This window comes from Sinohyriopsis cumingii, chromosome 16 (genome assembly GCF_028554795.1).
Source record: "Sinohyriopsis cumingii isolate HCF-2022 chromosome 16, ASM2855479v2, whole genome shotgun sequence".
Classification (NCBI taxonomy): domain Eukaryota; kingdom Metazoa; phylum Mollusca; class Bivalvia; order Unionida; family Unionidae; genus Sinohyriopsis; species Sinohyriopsis cumingii.
The window spans coordinates 93664931-93691205 of NC_142976.1; the positions used below are offsets into that span (position 1 = coordinate 93664931).

The 26275-nt window shown below is 35.7% G+C and overlaps 1 protein-coding gene across 1 annotated transcript in view; it reads left to right on the top strand.

The window, feature by feature from the left end:
* LOC149781008 (insulin-like growth factor 2 mRNA-binding protein 2) overlaps positions 1–26275 on the top strand; it is a 78427-nt gene that overhangs the window by 38648 nt on the left and 13504 nt on the right. Inside the window, exons 11-17 of the mRNA XM_089938121.1 lie at positions 108–202; positions 1126–1242; positions 5604–5739; positions 6734–6847; positions 11306–11470; positions 11964–12074; positions 21129–21260. Coding sequence (XP_089794247.1) covers positions 108–202; positions 1126–1242; positions 5604–5739; positions 6734–6847; positions 11306–11470; positions 11964–12074; positions 21129–21260 — 870 coding nt within the window. The remainder of the gene's footprint in view (positions 1–107; positions 203–1125; positions 1243–5603; positions 5740–6733; positions 6848–11305; positions 11471–11963; positions 12075–21128; positions 21261–26275) is intronic.

Genomic DNA, 26275 nt, shown 5'->3' on the forward strand with positions numbered 1-26275 from the left:
CTTTGCAGAGGTTCATATGTCAGTGTGCAGTTTTAAGCAGTCAAGATTAGATAGTAATAGCAGGATATCTAAAAACTAGAGTTCCAGAATTTTCTTTTAATTTTAAGGTCATCACCATCAAAGGAAGCCCAGAAAGTTGCACAGGAGCATGTAAAGAAATCATGAAAGTCGTCCAACAAGAAGCACAATCGCTGAACAAAGGGTAAGTTGTGTTTGAATTCAAGGAAATTCTTTTCAGCCAGTTGAGCCAGTGACTTTGAGCGACTCTTGTTCAGAATGCTTTTTACATATTTTTAAATAAAATACATTAGATAAAAATTTGGTGGATCAATTTCTGTATCAACCACACTTTTGTTTGACTTCATATTCAGCATACGAATCATTATATGCATCTCCTGCAAATCCAATGTGATGAACAGTTGATAATAAAATAAAGCAATAATGGGCAATATGGTCTTAATAGCTTTGAAGATATGCACAAAGAATTCTTACTTTGCAGGAACCAGTTCATGCTAAACACTATTATTATAAAATTGGTGGTGATATGTCACATATATGCCAACCAGTGTGCTTTAGAGTAATCGTGTTTTTTTTTCCACCTGATTACATCTTTAGTACCTGTCACATATATTCCAACCAGTGTGCTTTAGAGTAATCATGCTTTTTTTCCCACCTGATTACATCTTGTGCTCACATGTATATGGATCCTGCTTTTATTAAAAAGTAAAAATAAAGCATTAAAAAGATTTTGTATAAAAAATTTTTACATTTCTTTAATCTGACTTGTCATATAAACTTAAGAATATTCTAGAAAAGAAGGCTGTTGCATAAGATTACATTGATTTGTCCATCCCAGATCTTCATGTGCTTTCCTTATTTTCAGTTTTTATAGCAACTATACATGACTACTCTGGTGTCCTATGTGGATTAAACTTCTGGATGCAGGAGGTTGGAGGTTTGAACCCCGGCAGAGTCATACCAAAGATTTGTAATTTACTTCCACAACTGGGTGCATTGCATTGTTAAGCTGTTGAAACAGTGCTAAAATTTTAAGGGATATGCAGCTGTATGTATTACATGTGTGGAACATAAAATTGGCACACACACTTTTATTTTTCCTTGCAGAGAATATCCAATTAAACTGCTGTGTCCTAACAACCTTTGTGGCAGGATAATTGGGAAGGGAGGATCAGTCATCAAATCATTTATGGAGGAATCTGGCTCTCATATTGTAGTATCAAGGTAAGCCTTTTGGTCGTTTTGTATCTACAGTTAAATATAAGCAAGGTCCCAGTGGTAATGTTGCCATAAAGTATAATCTTGTGGTGCTCTCTGCATGTCGGTTAGGTTTCCACATAACTACATTTGTTTAGCATCTATAGTTACATGGGGTGAAACGATGCACCTGTGCCTCGTATCGATATGATTCACAATACACAGCCTGTGAAATGATACATATCAATACACACATGACCTTGATGGTCTTTCTATCTTTGGAAGTTAGATGGTGCCCTTTTATATATGTTGACATTCTTGGTTGTATTTACATATAGACATTAGTAATCATATATTTATATGCTATTCTCATTGATGATAAGATAACAGATATACTTTCAAATAGATTTCCTTTTGGTTGCCAGTGAGTTTTATTCAGTGTTTTAAGCCATTCACTGGTGGCTCCATTTAACTTACTTTAGCCACCAGGCACTTTGTTTCGCACGGCATGAAAACGTCATATTGCCAATTTCATGTCTCACTTGGAAGACATTACAATGTTATCTTCGAAACAGAACAAATTGTGCAGTTTCCTTGTGTAAAGAAAATTTCATCTAGAATTAATGCAGGTATGGAAATGAGGATGAATACCAACGAAATCTATCACATTGTACTTCCTGCAGATGCAAAAGACTGCTGTGGCCATGGGTACTTGTATTTGTTAGTGAAGAAGGAAAGTTGTTGGTAACACCCAGTCCTATAATTTTTTAAAATTTAAATAAGGTGATAAACCTCAGCGGTTTGAAATCTGCCCCATTGCTGATTATGTGCTAATTTTATTTATTCCATTGGCACCTTCATTTGCTTGTTAAATTCTCTGCATAAAAAGACATTCCAAGTCTGTTCTCCATGTGCAATTTAAGTAGTGGTAGTGCCATGGTGTTATCTTAAGGGAGACCTCCCCATTTGTCAAAGGGGAGTGGAAGAAAGGATAAGAGGAAAAAGTGGTTATAGTTCAGTATTTGCTGAACACTTCAGTATCTCTTTCTTCTTGCTCCACTTTGTTAGAGCTCTTCTGAAATCAACTTCTTTAAAAGATGTCACCTCTAGTTATACAAGTATTAATCTGTAGATTATTTCTGAGCATACTCTGATTCTTATCTGTGTATGAATATTGTTCTGTTCTTCCTTCTGCAGGGTCATATACATAGCTAGCTTTGTCAGCTTGAATATGTTGGGAAACGGGTTTTTATTACTGTTATGTATAATTATCCAGAGCTCAGATATCATCTTTTGGATACATCTGCTCCAAAATAGGATTTTTCACCAACAAACTTTGTTGAATCAGTGGTTTACTGACTACAATGCCAGATTTCTTGCCTGTTCTATAATGTACCATTCTGGTAGCCTAGTGGTTAGAGCCTCCGCCTCGCATGTGGGAAGTCGTGGGGTCAAGACCTGGCAGAGTCATATCAAAGACATACAAAATGGTATTATCCCTTGCTAGCTGCTCAGCATTAAGAGGTTAGTGTTAAGACTGGTCAGCCTTGTATCAGGATAATGCGACTGGGTTGGACATAATGTTACATGTTTGCGGCATGTCGCGCCACTGCTAGCCATCACTATAAACTGTCACATTGTAGACATGTTAGCATTATGGCTGAAAAATTGTTAAAGCTGTCTTAAAGTTCGAAATCACATGTATACATACCTTTACTTCCTGATTTCATTTTTTTTAACCCTTATTTATTAAGTTTATCTTCACCCTGATGAGGATACATGGTTTTGTAGCATGTGATCCACAGGCTAAATTGCTTGATTAAAAAAAAAAACGAAAATTGCAGTATACTTTTAAATTGTCATTTTTTTAATTAGGTTCAGTATTCTGCCCTTTCTACATCTTGGTTCGAAATACTGCACAAGGAGATATTGACCACCATGCCATCTATTTTTGTCCTTCTAACATGTACGTCTGAATCACATTTAACACCATTGTTTTGTTCAGTGTCACTCCTTGGCATTTCTATTAACACTCAGGCCAGTACCAATAATCAGATATACTTCATAACTTAAAAAATTGTCATCATCACTACGATCAGCCAGTACTTGCCGAAAGAAATCCTAATGAACTACACCAGGAATCAACCACTTTGGGTTTTGTAGGTATCCCACATTTTAAACTCACACTTGTAAAACTTCCTTCGTTGAACTTAAAACTATGCCATAATAATGCTTTATTAATGGGCACCATATGCCAATCTTATTTTGTTTAACAACCATTCATGTCATGCTTGAAGAACCCAGATGTGTAAACAGTTGCCTTCACGAAAAACCTGTCCCAATAAGAATGGTTAAATAAAAGTTGTATGCTCAAAGTTCATGAATTTGTAGTTTGCATGATTCACGCAATTGCACACCCTGACAGCATCCCATGTCAAGTACTTTACATATCACTTCATGACTTATTTGGCAATACTTCATGTTTGTCATGCATTTGTGGTTATTGTTTAACCTGGACTGGAACGATCAATAACAGCCAATGAGAATTCAGTGCAACAAATTTCACCATGCGACACACCAGTAGATTTGAAATTTACCAGTGTAGACATGATACAATTCAATGTAGAAACTTGGCGTAAAAGTGGTTATTACATGATGAATAAAGTACTTCATTATAGATGTGGAACACATTTTGGAACATATCCTATATGCTGAATGTGCTGCTATGTTAAGATAATTAGCATAGAATAGGGGGGTATGAACCATGTCACATTGTGTTAATTTATAGACGGCACTCGAGTATTTTCAATAGTCTTTTTCTTTTTTTACTAATAAAAATAAGTGCCTGCGACTGCAGATTGTGTTTCAGATGAATTATAATTTTAAAGAATAATAGGCAAAAAGGCAAACTAGTAATACTTATTCATGAATGCTTAAGACTAAAATAATTTGCATACGGTAAGTATTGTTTTGTATCGATTCTCTAAATCTTATATCGATACGTGTATTGTTACAGCAAAAGTATTGATGCATCAGTATATTGATGAATCGTTTTACCCCTAATAGGTACATATTTTGTGGATGGCTTGAACATGGTATCAGGAAGAGCCCAATAGATTTCAGGGTTAAAAGTCGAAATGTTGAGGTCACTGGCTGAAAGAAGATTACTGGTTTCTGCACAAGAGCTAGGTTCTCATCTGTTGAAGTTGCTGACTTGTACTTTGAGTAAGGGAGAACTCTGTCTGTTTTGGGGTTGAAAGGTCGTGGTCACTTACTGAAAGAAAAATGGTTGCCTCAAAGTAACTCTTGATTGTACCTTCTGTGGTTGCATTAATTTTTACATGGCTATAAGTATCTGGGTCAAAAGCTTAAGGGTCAAGGTTATTTATTTAAAAAAAGGGTTTTTGCACCACATCTCTAGTTCTCCACCATCTGTTGATACGTAATGGATGGCTTGCAAGGACAAGAATAATACCCTGCTATTTTCAGCTTCAAAAGCAAATTTATATTTCATTTTAATTTTGGTGATTACTTTCGGTGTTTCAAGAATAAAGGTGTCCTATGACATGGGTGCAAGAGTTAGTTTCACGTCAGATTAAATCACTGTTCTGTTTTAAAGGATAGGAATCTTTGCAGCATATTAACCAAGAAGACAGAAGTCAACAAACTAGGATACTGAACACTGTTTCCTTTATAATGATAAAAAGTGGGAAGTGTTCTTATAAACAGTGCGTGTTGGTTCGTTAGACATAATCTAAAAAGTACTTTATAGCCTCACATTAGACTTTGTGACATCAAGCATATCTTGAACAAATTTCATGGTTTGTATTGAATACAAGTAATTTAAGGCACAAAATGTACGTCAGTTATTAACCAGTATGTATTGTAAACTGTCCAAACAGATAGCCCCAAAAAATGTTATAAGTAAGGAAAGATCACTATCGATTGCAATGAAAATGGTGAAGCTATTTGCTGTTAGCTTTTATGTTTGAGAATTTGAATGCTTTCTGTGAAATTCTGATGGCAATTCAGGGCTGTTCCAGTAAAACGTACCTTAGACCCAGGGAAGGCACTTTTAATGTGGGGTACTCACCGATAGATGCAATTTAGAATTTTCTTATTTTAAATATGACCTTTGTGAAATCAAAGCACCCTGGTCTATATTTTTTTTTATAAACTGCCTTCTCTGGGTACCATGTATGTTTAAATGGAACAACACTCAGAAATTCCAAGAAAATTGTTGACAAATTTATTTGTTGGAAATTATTGCTAAATGAAAATAGTCCCTCTGTGTATAAATTGCCTGTGTATAGATATGTCTTTATATAGATAAAAGGTTACGATATTTAACTTTTTAAATTACATATCTACCTTTGTTCTTCCAACAGCACAACAGATGCCAGTAACTTCTATGTAGACAGAGTCATCACCATTACTGGTTCCTTAGATAATGCAACCAAAGCTGAGACTCTTGTTAGTGAGAAAATGAGGAAATGCTTTGAGCAGGACATGCAGAACTATAGTGTAAGTTTGAAACAACATGTCGGCCGTTTTTGGGCTTATATTTATCTGTGCATCTCAGACAACTTCTGATGAAGTAATGTAGCTGTGTTGAAAACAAAGTCTTTGACTACATTTGGATCAGCTTTTCAAGGGTAACTGGACCAGGATAGCAGTTCAGGGCTTTCATGCATTTAATGAAATTTATTTTGAAAACTACATGCATAACCAGTCCAAAAATGATTTTCACAGATGTACTTCTATTAAAATGTGTCAGACATGGAAGAACAATTAATCAAGAAATGTTTTGAACATATTTACAAAATCTGTAGGTTTTGTGAATAATTGAATTTCAATAAATGTTTAATGCAAAGGACCACACATTTTAACATCAATGGTTTGGATTTCTTCCCTAGTCATAAAAATGTTGCTCCCAAATCCTATCAACAAAAAGATTCACCAATATGGATTTTAAGTCGTTCTAACATGTTAATGCACAATTTTTGTCAAACCCAAAATAGTGGGAAAATGAGACCTAGCATTCATTTTTCTGCTGATGGCTTTGGTTCAAGTTTCTGTTTGCATGTATTTTCTAATCCCCATGATAGATTCTTGTTTGACTTTGAATTGTTTGTTAAGAGGAGACTATTCATTATACATCTTGTTCACTTTCCCTTGTGAATATGCATCCAGGTAATAGTCAGTAAATGTGTGTTATGGGTTTTGTTCATACTTGGGGAGGAATGATAATGCTGAGAATGATTTGATTCTGGACTTGGCATGCAGACCACTGGGCATTTGATAGGGTTCTTGTTAGATCTTTCTAATAGGTTAGATCAAGAAACTTTTTAATTTTACACAAATCATATTAGAATTGTACAGGGGTCCAGTCATTTGCAACTCATTTTATTGTACAATGTATACATCTTGCCATTTTACAAGATCCTTTTTTTCAGGTTGCAGCAAAGTAATGTAATTGTAGTGATCTCGTGTTCTTTTTCTTTTTTTCTTCTCCTAGAACCAGATGAATATGTTTGGTAATTATGGAGGTCCAAGTGTCATGCCTAACTTTGCTGGTGGCAACTACCCTAGTCCAAGAAGTCCTTTCCAGTATTCTCAACAGGCCCAGATGGTAAGCTGGCTTCCTACATTTGATTTTAGCTCTCTTGGCCTTGTTATATGTTGCCGGTCTTACATTTGTCTCAGACATCTTTAGCTTGTTGAAATCCTCCAGAGTAGATTCAAGCAAACTCGACGCAGTATGTGCAAAATTTGTTACGTCTATTTGCCATCAAATATTGTTTGCCGTAAAAGAAAGAGGAAAAAAAAACCAACTTAAGACGACTTAACCAAAATAGCTGAATTAAATTTGACAGATTTTGAATTTTACAGAAATTATCCTGGTATGTGGACCTTTAGAGTTTGTGCAAATGGTGTTGATCCACCGTCAAATACGGCTATTGGTACTAAAATGGAAAAGCCTTTAAACGATATTTCAGATACAAAATTGGATGATGCCAGATTGATGTCAAATGTAGCTGCTGGTAATAAAAATAGACCAACCTTTAATATCTAAATAACTGTTTAACCAAATTTGATGGAAAGCATTCTGGTATTTATGCCTTAGATTTATGCAAAATAATGCTGATTCAGATATGGTGGCCAGAACTAAAATTCGAAATTTTTAAAAATGTTTTGTCAAGACAACAGAATTTGATAAATATTGCAGGATTCAATCAGTGGTGGATGCCTTTACTAGTCAGTCACCTCTTGCAACATGCAGGAGAGGGTATGGATGAAAATATAAAAATTTTAGCAATCATAAAAACATGTATTAAATATGTAATCAGTCCTATGTTTTTTTATGAAAATGTTTATTAATTTTTTATTTTAATCTACTGTACAGAAGCATCACCTAATTTGTAACATATTGAATTCCTGCAGAGAGAAAATCGTCGTAATTTATGCGAATCTCAAAGTACGTGCATCAGAACAAAACCCTCACATACATCGTGATCACCCATTTATCAATTGCATTCAGGAAAGTTTAATAAAATGTCTTGCTGACAGATTTCTTGGCCAACTGCTCTTGCATGTTACTGTTAGGCAAGATATTGGCCAGGTGTTGTGGGCCACTTGTATGATATACAGTAATCTAGTTATCTCGATCATTTGGTATTAAACCAGTGAATGCCATATAAACTTGTATCAGTATAGAACAAGTCAGTATTGATGCAGATTTTAATAAAAAGTTGCAATGGAACTCTAATTATATTTATAAATTAACACTAGCAGTATTTTTCCACTTTAAATAGTTTCCAATTGACAATGGCCCATTGAATTCCAAATCAGAAGCTTCAGTAACATTTATATTTCGTTTCCCTGGGAAGTTGTTGTTGTCGTCGTATGGTTTAATGCCATTTTTCAGCACATGATAGGCTTTACATGGTGACCAGTATTAATGGTGGAGGAAGAACTCTGGGAAAACCCAGAAAAAACACGTGACCCACGAAAAGCTACTGGCAAGCTTTCTTACATACCCACATTAGCCGAATCCGAGACTAGAACCCACGCAGACAGAGGTGAGATGGCAGTGATCCGTAACGGAGAGAGCTTTAGATCACTTGGCCACTCCAGGTCCCTTCCCTGGGAAGATGCAGCATGGGTAATCGGAAGTTACATCTATGTGAATGCTCATCCCTGAAGCTTCAACTCTTTTGTCCACAGTCACATTGCTGATATTGACAACTGACGTTGACCTTGGGTACCAAGTGTTTCAGGCATAGCTCAGAATGAAATTGTGACAATTTTGAAAGCATTGGTTGTCCAAATGGAAAAAAGAGTAAAGCGGATAGGAAGAATGATGAGGCAGTGTGCATAGTATGTGAGCCTTACGTCAAGTTTTCCATTGGAATCACAAATCTAATTGATGTGAGCAAGTACCATCCTGGAAAATTGGTCATTACACAGATGCCCATCATCCCAAAATTTGTCGGGAGTGTCCCAAATTGCTGAGCCTCTTCACAAATCGTGCCATAGCAAACAAAAATTTAAATTTTTCCAAAAGAGTAAACCAAAAGAAAACTTGGGAAATAGAAGTGGAGAGTATTTTCCGTCCTTTCAAGTCTTTTCTGGTAAATTGTAGCGTCTATAATCAGTTTCCAGCATATAAGCTGAGTATTGTCGGGTCATTCCCATTTATCTAGTAATTTGCGACACAAGACCAGCACATTTGTTGCCAGTTTGCTGGTCTACTAAAATGATCACGTCTACCAGTCAGATCATGGCTATTTTCGTCGACAAGAAAGTTTTATCAAACTGCTGTGGATGGAATAAACAATGATGAAAAATGTATTATGTTTGAAAAGTGAATGTTCCGGAATTTAATAAATCCATGACCTGTGTGCCTGTAATCAGTATGATTAACTATTATGCTTTTCTTCTGGTCAGATTAGCTGTCAGAGCATCTGTAGTTGGTAGGGTTCCCACACTACCAAGAAATTGGAAAAAAGTCGGTAGAAACAATGTTTTTAAATTTATAAAGTTCTAACCAGAATATTCGCCGAGTCAATCTAAATGCTCAATGGATTAGATTCATCTAGTGGACCTTTTTTTTTTAAAAGTCTGCTCGATATCTGTATCCGTTTACCGGATGGCCTAGCAAACTTTAAATGTTAGATATAGTGATCCTTCCATGAAATGGATATGAAAATTACTTTTTTTCTCAGAAACTGTGAGTATTAAAATCATTATTTCTACAATCTGCTTTTAAACATGATAAATCAACGTTGTTGATGAAATATGACCTGGTACTCACAATTTGCATTGCTAGTCGCACGAGTACACAAATCTGACCCACATTTTCCAATATTGTTGTGGATTTTTTTTTTAAATTACATGCAAGTCGTATACTGGTTTTAATAAAAATACAAAAATGAAGGAACACAACTTTCCGTATTTATATATTCCGAGAACAACTTTGGGAGTTTTGTAACATGTGACTACCACGTTGACATGTGCTCTCTGCTTGATAAATCAGACTGGCCAGATTGTTGGTTTTTACATAAATTATCTGACTTACATTTAATTAATTGAATTTCTCTACAAGAACATTAAAATTGAATTTGTTGTTGACATCATGTGACTAATGGACTTCGATGTCATTTGAGATTGGTGAAGTGACTAGTAATGCAGATGGCAAGTACTTGGTCAGATTTCATCAATGCCTTAGTTTTTGTCTAGTCTGTCAGCGGATTAAAGATGTAATGGTTATAATGCTTGCCATTTCTGAGAAAATAATTCATTTTCCTATCAGTTTCATGCAGGTACAAGTCCATATAATGCAAGTTTCAATTTTCTAGGCCTGCTGGTAAGCGACTACCATGCGTTGCTACCGCAAGATGGTAGCAAATTCCTAATTTTCTATATGAAATTGCAGCGACCTTACACACCAACCTAAATGTCCAAATGTGAATAATGGGGTGGAAATAGTCATAGGAAACCTGGATTAGAAAATTGACTGCTATTTGTTTAAAACCAAATTTGGATTTAAAATTGTTGAATCTTTGCTGAAATGAGAAATTGACGTCCCTTGCATTAAATATAAAAAAAGGATTCAAGCCCGTGTATAAATACAAGTTTGGAGATTGGTTTAACGAATTACAAGAAGGCACGTTGATTTTACAGAAAATTCAGTCCTTGTTTATACAACAGTATATACTTTTGAAGCTCTTTTGTCAAAATTTAAATCATCTCTTGAAAATGTTTTTTTAAATGATGGATTTTTAACCAGAGCGTCTTAAAAAGATTAGGTTGTTTTAAAAATCTTTGGGATTTTACTGGCACAGGTAAATTCAGGGTTCAACTCCCTTCGTTACAAGACAAGATTCTACTTGTGTTGATTTTTTTATACTGCTAATATAAAATGATTACTTTCTATAAGATGCAAATATATATTGCTATAGAATTCTTTAGAATACAAGGCTTGAACGGAAACAAAACTAATTTATGTTCATTATGTTGTTCCCACTTGGCAACATAATGCAGGTCAGCAAAATAAAGTCAGAATTTTTATTTTGTATATTGGAATGATTTTACATGCCAATTTATAGGAAAATAATCAAACTTGTTTCGTGTGATACATTTTGTGGTCTTGTATGTGATCATCTTTTCTGGCTTAGATGTTTTGGAGAGTCTTGAAAGAGAACCATCTTTAGATTCAGAAAATGCATGATTTATGATCTAAAATGTTCTTTAATTCCGTTCGGTAATGGTCATATGTGAACCTTGAAAAAATTAATTTCATCCAGGAAATGACCTGGAAATTTATCTTTAAAAAAGCTTGGGAACAGTGAGCTGGGAATTTTACTGTGAAACCTTGTCCTTCCATTATTCATTAGTTTTTTGTTTTTCATTAGCTGGTTATGGATTGCCTGCACAAAATATTGGTCCTTTGGCATTGTTACTAGAAGAAGGCATAGTTGTATTGTCTCTTTTCATTATCACAGAAACTATTAATTAAATAATAGATATTGTTCCCCATTGTTGTTTCCATATCATTTTGATTAAACATTTGAATTGTACATTTCAGGGTAACTCTTTCTACCCAGGTCTTTTTAGTGGACCTGCACAACAACCCCCTCAACAGCTGGAAGTCACCTACCTCTACATACCAGAGTCGACAGTTGGTGCTGTCATTGGCAGCAAAGGGTCAAATATAAAAAATATCATGAGGTTGTCCAATGCTAGAATCAAGGTAAGGGCTTGTTTAATATATCATTTAGATTTATTTAAACGCACTATACCTTAATGCTACAATTGAGGTAAGTGCTTGTTTAATGCATCCTTTTATGTTTATTTGAGGGCACTAAGAAACTAATAAATGATGGAAATCTGCTCAATATTATCTCTTTCTTTGAAGTTATTTTCCCTGTTAACATGTACAAAGAAATAGATGCAACAATAATGTGAAATACAAATTTCAACTGTTATGGTTGTTCTTTTAGGTAAATTGGTACAGGAATTTAACAAGAGTTTGAACTTTACTTTGTTTATGCTGGAACATTATACATGCCTACTGCAAGCAGAAATTGTCCCGCTTCAGTTTTAACCTGGTCTGTGGTTGTAGATGTTTGCCTACCTTGAGTCATTAACTGGAAGTAATGTGAATTCTGCTAGATCTGCGTTGGTATTGTTAGAAATTTTAACCTAAACTTGTGTTGTTGAAGAAATGACCCTTCAAATTTCAGATTTTAGCCCAGAATAAGAATGGTGAGACAAATGGCGAGAAGAGAGGACCATCAGGTCGTGCAGAAGAAAGAAAGGTCATCATCACAGGGACTCCAGAGGCACAATGGAAGGTAAGTTGGACGGAGTGAAGGAATTTCTGTGGATCAGTATGGAGTTCAGGGTTCACAGATGTGGTTCATAGCTGCCAACCCTCACGAATTTGGTGTGAATTTCACGACTTTTTCAGCGATTCATGGATTCACGCCATAAGCCAAAAATTCACGAATTTTCCAATCCTCAATTATTTTAAATCTTTAATAAAATAACCGATTTCCCATTAAGCACTAGACGTGCTATTCACAGTCGCCGAAACTGTCCGGTACAGCTGGTCACGATATTAGTAGATCTACAGCCGATTAGTATACTTGGTCCGGTAGCCAGCATTTTAGCCTATTTTAATCTATATGTATAAGAGTAGTTTTACAAATGCTTATGAGAGAAACTGGGGCCTAACCGGAAATTTGCTCCGCGCATGCGTCAAAACACTGATTTCAGTTACTGTTAAGCATCAAATGTAAGATCTTGAGAATGTCTTCACCACCAAGGAAAAAGAAATGTATTACTCAAAAAGTGAAGTTTAATTTGGAATATATCAAAAATTGGCCGTGCATTCTGCCATTAAACATTAATATTCATTCATGCTTTTTACACTAAGTGTGCCATCGCAGAGACTATGTGAGGAAGAATGTTGGTTGCAAAAAACACGAAGTTGGGAAAAATAAGAATTCGCAGATTTCAGCTCTGGAATATTTTAAACCGTTTGCAGAAGACCAACGCTGAAGCATTATTTGTTAGTTTTCTTGTCGAACACAATCTACCTTTATCACCTGGAGACCATGCTAACCATTTGTTCTGACAAATGTTCCCGGACTTGAAAATCGCTTCCAAATTTTCCTGTTGAAGAACCAAAAATGCTGCAGCTCCTGTGCATTCCTCACAGCAACAGTGACAGCGAAAGAGTATTTTCTTTAGTGAGGAAACACAAGACAGACTTTAGGGCCTCCTTAGCTGCTGAAAATTTGTCCGCAATTTTAATCTCCAAGATCAACCAGCAGGCAAGAAGTCAGAAATGTTTAGAAAATAAATTTACGATCAAGCAGTTGAGGAAGTTCAAGACTGCCACAGTATCATGTCATCATAAATAAATATTTCTGCATATATGTAGTGTTTTATTTTTATTTTGCGAACTTGATATAGTGTAGTATTGACAGTCAGAGTGGATGGAGTTATTGTCATGGTATATTTCACGAATTCATGTCCAAATTCACGACTTTTTATCCATATTTTCACTAATTGTGAGCCTGGAAGGTTGGCAGCTGTGGTGGTTATTTGTCTTCCCAATCAAACGCCCTGCAAGCATATGTTGTTGTACTAGGGTTTAACGCCATTTTTCAGCACAAGATAGGCTATTCCTGGTGGCTAGTATAACTGGTGGATGAAGAACCCAGGGAAGAACCACGACCCACGAGAAGCTTTTGGCAGGCTTTCCCATGTACCCATGCTAGCCGAGCCTTGGACTTGAACCCACGCAGCATATAATATGGTCTGGTGTCCATCGTTATTCTGTCTGCATGTGTATATACATAGGTATAAATGTCTTTATATGGTTTAACAGCATGTCTGTACAATATTGGCTATTAGAAATGGGTACCATGGTATACTGCTGTTAATGTTTTTTACATATCGCTATATGTACTATGGTATAACAAAATTAAAATGTGGACCAACAATTTAATTTTATGAAGCAGGGACACATTTTCTTAAACATTTCCCATTCTAATGAAGATGGAAAAATAACTTGCTTTGCTTGAAAGAAATCCAACAATATATTATATTTTTTTCTAAATTAAATATCTTGAAGTTGAAGGAAATAAAAAAACTTGGCTGAAAGAATTAGCCCCCCCCCCCCATTATGTGGTCACTTTGCTATGTGTATGTTAATTGTTGTACAAGTTAAAATCTGCCTAAGGTGGGTTGATGCTTACACTGTAGCTGACACCCTTAAATGACATTGTGCTGATGTTACATGACATTGAAGCCTACAATTTACTAGCAATGCCTTTGATAAAATATGCAGACAAAAATTTGGGGGAAGCTAACACCCAGGGAAAGATGTGTATTAAAAATAGTAAACAAGAAACACACCGACTTGACGAGAAAATGTTGAGTTGACCAGAGAAATGGCACATTATTTAGACAGAAAACAACTGTTCTTCTGAACATTTTAGAATAATTCGCATTGCAAGATGTTCCAGGGTCCATAGGGGACCTTGAAAACATCTTGAAAATTCAAAATATTGTAGGGGTACCTTGAAAAGACTTGATTTTCATGAAACCATAAGGAATTAATAGTTTTCGTTTTACAGAATTGAATAAAAAGAAAAATGGGAAGAAGAAAAACCCAATCTCTTGCTAAGCTTGTGCTGCAGCAGAAAATTTTCCACAACTGGCCACTGCGCAGTCATACATTTTGAACTTAAGATTGTAAGAAGCCTGGATGTAGCAGTGGTTTAAATTTGAATCATTCACTTCAACATGGCTGGCTGCCGATTACAACTTTGGTGGCTAGATGAAGAAAAATGTAAAATTTGGATTAGGACCTCTTTCTCAAAATGCAAATTATGTCAGAATGGGAGAGAGTGCTCCTCGGTCAAATGTAGCTGAAGAAAAAACAAAACCATGTTTTTGTAATGGCATTTAATACAGGCAGATCAAGAGGTATGTTTGAACACAGATTCATGTTTTAAAATAGAAACTGTATAGTTTTAATTTTGGATTGATTGGCAGTAGGACAGATGATAATTGCAATGAACACGATAAATCTAAAAGTACAGCTTAGCTGAGAGAAATATTACAATGAAATAGTTTAAAGTATCAATGCACTGTTTTTAAATAAGCGATAATGTGAAAAACGAATCTTTAATTTTTTTATTTTATGACAAGCCACAAGAACCACTCTTAAATATTTTGGACTTTGTAATTAGTGTAGCGTAGACAGTAAAATGAACTTAGTTTAGTGACTACATTATTCTGATGCCCTTATATAGGATGTTTAATGTTAATGGGAAAGATATCAGTGATTATACTATCGACTTCATGTTTTATTTTTTAATTTTATAAAAATAAGTTTGCAAGAAATCTTCCTGGTGTAGAGTAATAGTAAATATTAACTTGTGTTTACATAGTTTCATTTATGTATCCTTTAAAGTTAATGTAATAATGCACTTGAAAAACCTTGCAAAAACCTTGAAAATTTTGAAAGAAATATGCTACTAACCCTGATGTTCCCTTAAACAAATTAACATGCACTAGTACATGACAAAATTAATTATGACCCAGGGTTGTGTAATTTACATGCCTTTACAGATCACCGACATCTTGCTTCATCTGGGTGGGTTCAAGTGTCAAGCTTGGCCACTGTACAAAAATAAATGTATATTTTTGTCTTTTTTCAAAAAGTTTGATTTGGTCCCAATATCTTTTCCATTCAAAACCAATTTTGTGACCCCCAAAAAATATTCTGTAAAATGAATTTTTAAAAAATATATAAAACCTTGGATTCATCTGGTCCTGAAAAATGAAGCCATTCTTGTAATAGCCTTAAATTCCTAACAAGATAACTTGGGAATTTCCATACATCTGTGGGTCCTGGAATCGTGGAAAAGTTTTGGCATTTAACAAAATTTCAGGCGCTTTGAAAGTCGTGGAAACCGTTTGGAAAAGTAGTGGAATTTCTGACAGTGGACTATTTTAAAAAAATGAGAATTTCTCATTTCATAGAGCTCCGAGCAGAGAGTGAGAAAAAAAAACTTTTTTCAGATAGTTGTGGTCAGTAGACATATCCTTGAGCCTTGTAAAATGGCCCTGGAAAAGTTATGAAATTTGTTTACAGTCTGTAGAAACCCTGAGATTGCTTATTGATGGAACCTTCTAAAGTACTGAAAAAGTAGTGTTGTGTACCAGGGAAAATAAATACCACTGTAAACGGGTTTGCTAATATTACTGCACACTTCTTGGCCATATAGTGTTGATTAAAAAGTTCTAAAAATGTTGGGATAAAAAATTTTTTTTTAAAAAGCTTGTATTTGATCTTGTAAATTAAAATTTTCTGTACAATAGTTAATGTTTATAAAGCTTGCTGATGAAAGCTTTGTAGAGGCAATGTAATCATTGATTCAATTCTGGTTTAACAGACAATAGAAGGATATGGAATATAGTGTTATGTGAACCTAGGATCACTAGTTTACCAGGCCACAAGGCCAAATATGATTATGTTGTTCATTTTGCGTGATAATTTATACATTACAGACACGATTTTTCTGTTTTAAAGCCGAATTCTGCTTTTCTCCTGATATGAATCAGATTTTTCTTGATATTGTTCAATGTTTTTTATATCATCTCCGATCTGTTTTTTTTAATATTTATAAAAGGATCTGTCCGCTCCCATTCTGCAACGACCCTTGTAACATATTCATTCCATTTATTAGTTGGAACACGACTCGTAAAGAGTATTCTGAGTGGTCAAAAGTTTAAATTATCCAATGAATTTTCATGTAATGGAGACTGATGGCAATGGAAAGAAGAAGCAAATCATGGTGTCCCGAGTTGTTAAGAGAGACATTGTCACGAAAAGTTTAGATAAAGGTTTAAGAAAAACATGGGAATTGCTGGGGCTAAAAGTTGACGGAAATTTAGTTGGTCAGTGTATAGGAAAACTGAACGCTAGAGGACTGACATTTTGTGACCTCGGCAATAAAGATCGGAATTATGGTAATCGCAGTTGGAAGAGGTTGGAAAGCACCTACAAAAGAAGCTGCATAGGGAAAAATTTAAGCTCAGAAGGCATCTGGAAAATGTGCAATTAATTACTGTAGGAAGAAATATTTCTTGCATGAGAGAAAAAATGTAGCCCTCTGTCAGAATATGCATACTCATGACAAGCACCAGCTTGAAAGGAAAAGGGCTCTTATTCATTGAGAAGGAAAAGAAACGATTGCACATTGAGCCACAAGAGTCAGTGGTGACAAAAAGGAAGGCTTAAATCTTTGCCAAAGCTGCAGAAAGAGCTCAGCTGGCATATCAACAGGTTGTATCCGTTGGAGAAAAAGACAAGTGAATGTATGGGCTTATTTATATATAGTTGATGTACTTCGGTGTTTATTTTACAGATTTGTAATGAAAAGTGAGAACTATAATATATTTGCTCCAAAAATTGAGAAATTATTGTGACTTAATTACGACTTGAAAACTGACATGCACATGAAGTAACTTCAGCATCAATAGTATTGGAGAACAAATTCATGTGACTAAATATTGTGAAATTATTGAAGTCAGGTTGAACATTTTTGGTAAGGGCTATTCCATTGAAACATACCCCTGGGGGAGAAGGCACATTCAAAAATGGGTGACCACGTAAATATTAATAAACCCATAAGTGAAAAATGTATGCAAGCCTAACTTAGTCACGTAATGCAACCATTTGGATCCCTTCGCCAATTTTCCCTAGTTGATATGGAGATAAGTCAAATAGTTACAATTGGTATGACCAAATCGCATACATTCAGTGAAGAGTCACGGGTGCGCATACTTGTTTTCATTTTCATTATCAGTCACACATGCAATATAAAATACTATAAGGGATGACACTTTTCTGCCTTCTCACACTACCTATTGAAGAATCTGTGCTGATATTTTAAGCTACATTGCGTGTAGTGTAATAAATTTGGTACCGATGTTTAGCTCAGGCATTCGACGTCATACACCTACTAAAATTTTGACATCGTATTTATAAATTTATGGAATGCCAGACCATTTTTCCACGCTATCACTCGACATGACCATGATTGCGCCCATTTAATATGCTAGTGCAACGCAAAAAATGGAATGTGGTCCCCGTTAGTCATCTTAAAATCAATTGATCAGTACCTCATTTTCGGTCAGCCAATAAGAATACAGCATTCCATTCTGTGTGTTGCACTTGCATATTAAGTGGGTGCGATCTTGACCATGTTGAGATGAGTTTCAAATGTACGATTTTCAAACTTAATTCAAGGTTGAAGAATGTCTCAACCTTTTATCTATGGTCAAGTTGTCACCTCTAAAATTAACCACAGCTGACTCCAGCCAGCCTGAAGTCATATCCCCACATCTTCGAAGGACCACATGTTGTATTGTCTTTCTGTCGCCATTTTTAGTCATTTTCTAAATATTCGGCTGCAGCATCCGTACCATATATGGCTACATACGAAAACTTCTGGAGATCCACATTCCGATTGTTTTTGTACTTCTGTTACATTTCATCGGAAATTGCTGATCTAGTTTTTCTTTTCTCTGAAATTCCGTGAATTACAATGAGTAATCTGGAAATTAGTTTTTGGAGGCCGGGGGGGTTGGGGGGTCAGAAGAGAAAAGGAACTCAATGGTGGCATGACAGATATTAACCCTTTACCTCATAGGCCTTCGATACACATGTAGCAAAGTTATCCAGTGCAGTACACTATATATAGAACACCTGTTACCTATTCGACTCCATACACATAGGACTGCCTGTTTACTGTTAAGCAATGTAGCATATGTTAGGTTTAATACATTAACCCTTGGTGACGAGATTACGTGGCAGAAGTTTTTAGCCTGTTGCCGAGCTCTATAGCGTCACGGTCATGTATGATACACTAAAGTGAGTGGTATTATAGAAAGGTAGACATATGTAGCTCTATAATGATACCAGATAATCTGGAATTTCTAGTTGCACTGCAAAATACAGAGGGGAAAAGCTCACTGTTTGGACCCGATTTTTTTTTCTACCCAAAATTCGCCTATGGTCGGTATCTGATTTTGTCATATTTAGACTTTTGGTCTCAGATCTAAGGCAGACCAATATGAGCTGCAAACAGACAGATGAACCTTTGCAAAAAGTAGGATATGATTGGCAATTGGAATAAATAGTGGTCTCAATATGAAAATAATGGGTCCGTTAAGCAGAAGGTATCACTACGAAAACCCACTTAAAATGGCTGATGTTTACAACAGGCGTCAAAAGGCACCTCCATGCGAATGGAGTAGAGGCATCAAAAGGCACTTGCATGAGGTAAAGGGTTAAAATAATATAGGCACCACCAATAGAAGCATTTTTTCTTTTGATATGACATAGCACGGAAGTGATTGTTTATTGATGACCATGCATGGAAGTTTTATATTTTGCTATCCATGGGGTATGTTTAAATGGAATAGCCCTAAGGTTATTAGTTTTTCAAATAATTAATTCGGTTTATTTTATGATCGTAAGTTGTACCAGGATCAGTATTTTATAAGTGTAATGTGTTTTTGGACTCCTGGATCGGGGTGCTACCCCTTGAGACCCCATTGAGGAAGGACCCTGCAAACACCCCACCCCCACCAAAAAAAAATTCAGATTTTTTTTATGGAAAAATTGTGTCTGACATTACCAATCACATTTTACCCCTCTAAATTACATATTTCTGCTAAGATTTCAAACCTGCCAAACTTCACGTTTTTGGCTTCGTCATTGGGCTTTTTTTTTCTTCACCCAATTGTCTTGTGCTTGCCAGCATTTGGATTATGCCTGTTTGGTACATTCAAAACAAAACGCAATGAAAAGTTTGTTTTGTCCTTTCTTAAGTTGCATACATCATTTATTTTGAGAATACTTGAAAAATAAAAAGAATGCTGTGTAAGAATAGCATTGCAAGTTCAGTTGTCTATAGTAGACCTACATATATTTTCCTTTTTGTCTCTATAACAGCTGTAAATGACACATATCCTGGAGAACAGACAGGTTACATTATTTTGAAAACATTTCAAACTTTTAACTATATTTTGAAACGTGTATTTAGGTAGTGGACCAGTCTCGACTTGAAAAAGAATGGTGCCAGATTTTAATTGAAATTTGCTTTATCAGTGTGACTTCTGGATGTTACAAGACTGGAAAATGTTGCAGGAGAGGGATCTTTCTAAACTTCAAAACATGATGGATCACAGAAGGACAATTCAGTACTGGGGGCCCCAGGTGGCTGAGTGGTCAAAGGTACTTAAGATGACCAACATCTCCTATTGAGCTTGGCCAATATGGGTATGTGGTAAAGTTTACCCATAGATAGGTTGGTGGTTCTTCATGGGTTATTCCTCAGCCTAAGGGGCTCCGAGTGGTCTAAAGTGCTGTCCCTTACAGATAACTGCCATCTCACTTCAGTCTGCGTGGGTTTGAGTCTCGGATTCGGCCAGTGTGTTTTTTTTTTTTTCTATAGAAAGCTTGCCAATAGCTTCTCGTGGGTCGGTAGTTCTTTCCAGAGTTTTCCCGGGTTCTTCCTCCACCATTAACACTGGCCGCCATGTATAGTCTATCTTGTGCTGAAAAATGCGTTAAACCATACAACAATTCCTCAACCTAATATAATGGCCACAATATGTAGCCTATTCTGTGCTGAAAAATTGGTCCAATTAATAGTGCTGTGCAGATTTAAAGCATAAGAGAGTGAAGTAATACAGCAGTCAGGTTGGAGCAGAGCATGTCATCATGCTCATTGCAGAATTTGTGGATTTGAGTACGTGTTCATTCAGATAGACATGAAGATTAGTTCAAGTGAGTGATGTAAATAAAAAAATTGTCTATCAGGGTACAGTAGTCCCCCTCTTGAACGGCCCCCCTGACCATTAGGGGTGGCCTTATAAGAGGGGGACTACTGTACTTATTTTGGTCCAGAAAAGGTCTCAAATTTGACAGTAACTCCTACAGGTCTTGAAAATCACTGGAAAAATTGAAAGATGACGCAACTAGTCTAAAAAAGTTTTTTTAATTGAAATGTGATGTGACTGCTCATTTGCGTTTGGGAGATGTTTTACTGTACATGTCAAATCTTGTAGTTTTTAAATTTCTTCACATTTTGTTAGGTATGGAAATTTTTATTTGTGGTCTGGCAAAGTTTGCAATTTTTTTAAATAAAAAATTTGTGATGGTTATTCTGTAACATGTTTTGTTTTGTATCATTTGAACTAATCTTGTTCATACCAGTAATGAAAGCTGTAGATTTTTTTAAAACAAAGAAACTGATGTTTTATGCAAGTATTCATGCACAATGACAATAATTTGACATCCTTTTTATTTGCAGGCTCAGTTCTACATTGTAGAAAAAATAAAGACAGAAGGTGGTTTTGCTGCCATGGAAGATGTCCATTTACGTTCAGAAATTATGGTGCCAAAAACATTAATAGGACGCATTATAGGCAAAGGAGGTCAAAATGTAAGTAGTTCACTGGATACGACATGGTTCAGTAAGAATTGTAATTTTTGGTATGTTGCTGCAATGAATTCTGAAGAGGCATTTTCATGATAATACATGTTTTTTTTACCAGCAAAAAAGTTTCAGAAGCTTCTTGCAGGGTTCCTGCACAGGTCTGGAACTCTTGGAAAAGGTCTCAGATTTGAAAATTGTTTTTCCAGGTCTTAAAAATAAATTGAAAAGCAACCTAAAAGACAAAAAAGTTTTACATCTTTGTTTTTAAAACGTTTAATCCAGGGTTCGTATGGTCATTAAAGGATTCCACTCTTATCATAATCCATACAAGTAATTGGATATGTATAGTGCCCCTTTTGTAATTAATGGATGCACACACTTTCACTTCACTAAGTTTAATTGCCTCATTAGGTCCTAGACAAATCATTTTGATGTGGTATGAACCATGCATCAAAGAAGTTCACGTGCACATGTAAAATGCGGACTACCCCTTATATTCTTTGATTCGCCTGAATTATTTTTTATTTTGTAGTAAATTGAGGAATAAACCTGATTTCAGCAGAGAAATTTCAGTTAATCCTTTACCTCATAGAGCTTAGTGACAAAGTGCAGCACGCTATAAATAGAACACCTGTTACCTAGCAGACCGTATCCGCATAGGCATGCCTGTGAATTGTTAAGCAATGTAGTGGTGTTTAACAGCAGTTTTAGCCATTTTACGTTTTAGGCAGACGTTTATTATATGTGGAAAAATTGAAGAGTAAAGTCTGATTGTTATAGCTGTGTAATTATTTTTCACAGAAGAATATTTTATGTGCTATAAAATCGAGAGAGAACTCATTCACCGTCATGTCAGTGAGGCCGCGTGACCGACCATAGCTGCCATTTCCCATACTCGAAATTTACACGTTTTTTGTCTGCGTCTACATCACTAAGTCATCTGAAGTTGATAATCAATAAAAAACTAATTGCTGCTTGCATAAATCTCATAGCCTTTACCAAGGTTATTGAATCTTTCGTGTTTGTGATTCTACTTGTGAAAACTTCGTAAGTACTGAATGAAATCCTGCCTGTGAACTGTTAAGCAATTTAGTGTATGTCACATTTAACAACAATTTTAACCATTTTACATTTTTGGTACACATATATTATATGTGGAAAAATTTAAGAGTAATGCCCGATTGTTATAGCTGTGTAATTATTTTCCACAGAAGAATTTTTTTATGTGCTTCAAAATCTTGAGAGAACTCATTCACCGTCATGTCCGTGAGGCCACGTGACCAACCGTAGCTGCTATTTCCAATACTCGAAATTTACAAGGTTTTCGTGTGCGTCTATATCACTAAGTCATCTGAATTTGATAATTTATAAAAACTAATTGCTGCCTACATCAATATCAGAGACTTTACCTAATTTATTGAATCTTTCGTGGTTGTTATTCTAATCGTGAAAACTTCGTACGTACTGAATGAAATCCGCGGCTGCCATTTTGGAGAGTGGAGATTACAACCCAGTTACTTTAAATAGCAGATATCGACCAGTGCATGAATAGCGACCACATGATCTGACGTAATTGTCATTCGCAGAAATGAATGTAGTATGTAATAGGGGGGTTTTCCCCGAAGGTGGCGCTACGAAAACTAGCTCAAAATGGCTGATGTTTGCCGCAGGCGTCAAAAGGCGCGTCTATGCGAATCTTGTAGAGGCCTCAAAAGGCGCTTCCATGCGAATGGAGTAGAGGCGTCCAAAGACGCTTGTATGAGGTAAAGGGTTAACTACGTAAAGATCTTATGAGCATGGGGTCTGCATAAAATGTGCCCTTCACTGCATATCGAAGTAATCTATGAATGTCTCTTTAGTGGTAAACATTTCATGTTAATGACCATTCATCATATATTGCAGTACATATTTCATCGAGAGAGAATGAAATGTAGCAATGGGAGAAAAATGACCTCCACAATGGTGATATTACTTTTCTTGCCACGTTGATGATGTCATTTGTAACTACTTTTTTCCCATTTAGGAAGCATATCCGATCATGTATATACAGTAGGTATATGGAAATACTTCAGTAATGAATTTGGAAACATTTTCCGTAATACCGCTCACAAACTGAATAATTGTTATACAGGTTACTGTCAAGAGGTTAAGTGTGTATTGTATGCATAAATGAGTACAAATAGAACCAGTTGAATGACTGGATTTCATGCATGGTCTTGGCTGTAGTCACTAGTAAGGTAATTACTGATTCATGAACTAGCATCTTTAATGATCTTAGTATCTGATACTCCATCATTACTAGGACATATGACTTCCACCCAGTACAATCTGAATTCATGGGTGGACAATGATAATAGATTCTGAAGCAAATTTCATGAACGATTATGACAAAGGAAAAAACGACCAGATTAATACCTTTTTTGTATCAAGTGCAGCTGGTGTCTTATTCCATAGAGGATAGACTTGTCATTAAATAGACGTTCATCATTAGTTGCATCTTAAATCAAAGATGACACAGCACTGGATGTACAAAAGTCATCTCATTTGAATCATTGACTGATAGTTTTTCATAGGAGTATTGAAGGTATTGACTACTAGAGTCTTACAGAACCCAAGTTGACTAAAGTTGCACGATGATAGAACCATAATATATAATATTTCACAACATAATTATGCTTATTATGAGTGGGGCATGCATTCTTGTGTACGGCTGGCCTTTTAATATGTGGGTCATATCAGGAAGGGATGAATGCAAGAGAAATCAGAGGTCTTATAAACCATTTGCATCACAGATACTTACTTGTGATGCTCATAACCCTCTAACATTTTACAACTGATGCCATCGTTTTATGATTGTCGGTCATTATCAGGTTTGTACTACATCTTGTAAAGATTGATTCAGCTTAGAAGGTTATGAATTTTCATGCTTCTGCAAAAGAAATTAATTTTTTGGTTATCCGTGGACACGGGTTCTTTTATTTCCAGTGAAGAATCCTTATTTTATATATATATATATATATATATATATATATATATATATATATATATATATATATATATATATAAGACTGGGCATAGGAAATATTGGACATGGACAAGTTTTTACTAATTTGGACTGTTCTGGAAAAAGTAGAAAATAACTTCAAGAACTCCTGGTTTGGTTTGAAATGCTAACAAGTTGACAGTGTTCAGAACCCCTGTTATGATAGGGTTACATATTATAAATCCGTGTTAAATGACAAAGTTTTGTGCGTTTTTCGTATCCTTGATGCTTTTTGTTTTTAGATTTGGTTTGTTTGTGTGTGATTAGACATAAGAGGTTTTACACATACTACAGCATATCTGAATCGACAATTCGTGTCCAGTGAGGGAATAGAAGTAAATATATTGGAACATCTTAATATAATAGACGTATATAATTAAAATATTTAGTCAAGAAAGAAATAAAAACTCTGATTTATGAAAATGGAAATTTGTTTTACAATCTCTGCAGCAGAAATTGTGAATTATTGACATGCACATGTAATGGCCTGAGTACTAACATTATAGAAGTATTTTTGGTCAGGACACCCTGATACGGGTCACCAATCTTGAGATCTTGACCCCAACACCCACCGTAAAAAAAAGTTGGGGTGGTGGGGTATTGCTGCTATTTTATTATTATTATTATTATTATTATTATTATTATTATTATAAAACCAAAATGATGTCACACAAACTGAAGTTTCTTAAGAAATCCAATGCATTCTCAGAGCATCATCTCAGGCTGGTTACACATCCAGGAGATGCTGCTTATGACATAGGAAGGCACATCGGCCCATTCCACTTCAAGAACCTGCAGGGGGACATTCATCTACTCGTTAAATTCCTACTTTGAAACTGTCCATAATATTTTACAAAATTGATCATACCTTGCTTCAGCTCCATTTCTAGGTCATTACAGCACAAGTGGCATTTCCATTTAAATCTCTTGCAAGATGTGAATATTGCTTTCCTGTCCTGTTCTTGTTGCTCTTGTCCTTAATATCTCCAGTCTATGAACTGATGTTATATGAATGCCAGCATTGTCTGGTGTCTTGTCCTGTAGAGGGCGGACCTTTCACTAACCTGAATCAAACGGCTATAGTTAATTCAGCATTTGGAAATGGGGTCTACTAAATGTACATTCTTTTAGTCATTGCATATGAAGCCATTGTCATTATTGGAAATTGATTATTTACACGAGACAATTTGGTCTCTAGTCCTGTTCGGTCACTTGAAAATTGAACTATAAAGGATAATAGTATATTGAAATAACTCTTGTTATGAGAAAGTTGTGCATTCTTGTGTACGGCTGGCCTTGAATATGTGGGTCATATCAGGAAGGGCTGAATGCAAAAGAAATCAGAGGTACTATAAAAAAAAATATCATCATAGGTACATTCCTCCCTGTGGTGTCTATAAACCTCTTACATTTTTTACATGACAGACAATACCATTGTTGTGATGCAGTCCAGTTTCTAGTTTTACAGCTATATGTCAAGATAATTGTAAAAATAAACAACTGAATTTCATTTAATGGCTATCAATTTTCATGCTATTGCAAAAATTTACATTTTCGTTGGGACAGGGAATGCATTGACATGCTGATCAGGCTGCGTAAGAACCCTGTTGGTGCCTTGGAGTAAGCATGCATGGGCCTGAATATAAAGGGGTTGGGATCGACAGCACACCCTTTCACATAATCTCTTAATTCCAATCTGATGCTGGGACATCGATTTCAGGGAAGTGAGTTGTCCTTCCCATACATGCTGCCATCATGGTCTTGGCCTCCTAGCAGGGTTGATCTGCTAATATAGAGACACAAGGGAGGGGGAGTGTTGTTCTTTTTCCCAAAGATGCCAGGGTGCACAAGTGCAAACCATGAAAAAGGTTTACAAATTGTTGTTGCACTTTGATAGGAATGATGTGCAAGAAGATGACTAGGCATCCCGTTCCTACACTATTTCGATGACTGTATTGTCCACAGTAGCTTTTTAGAA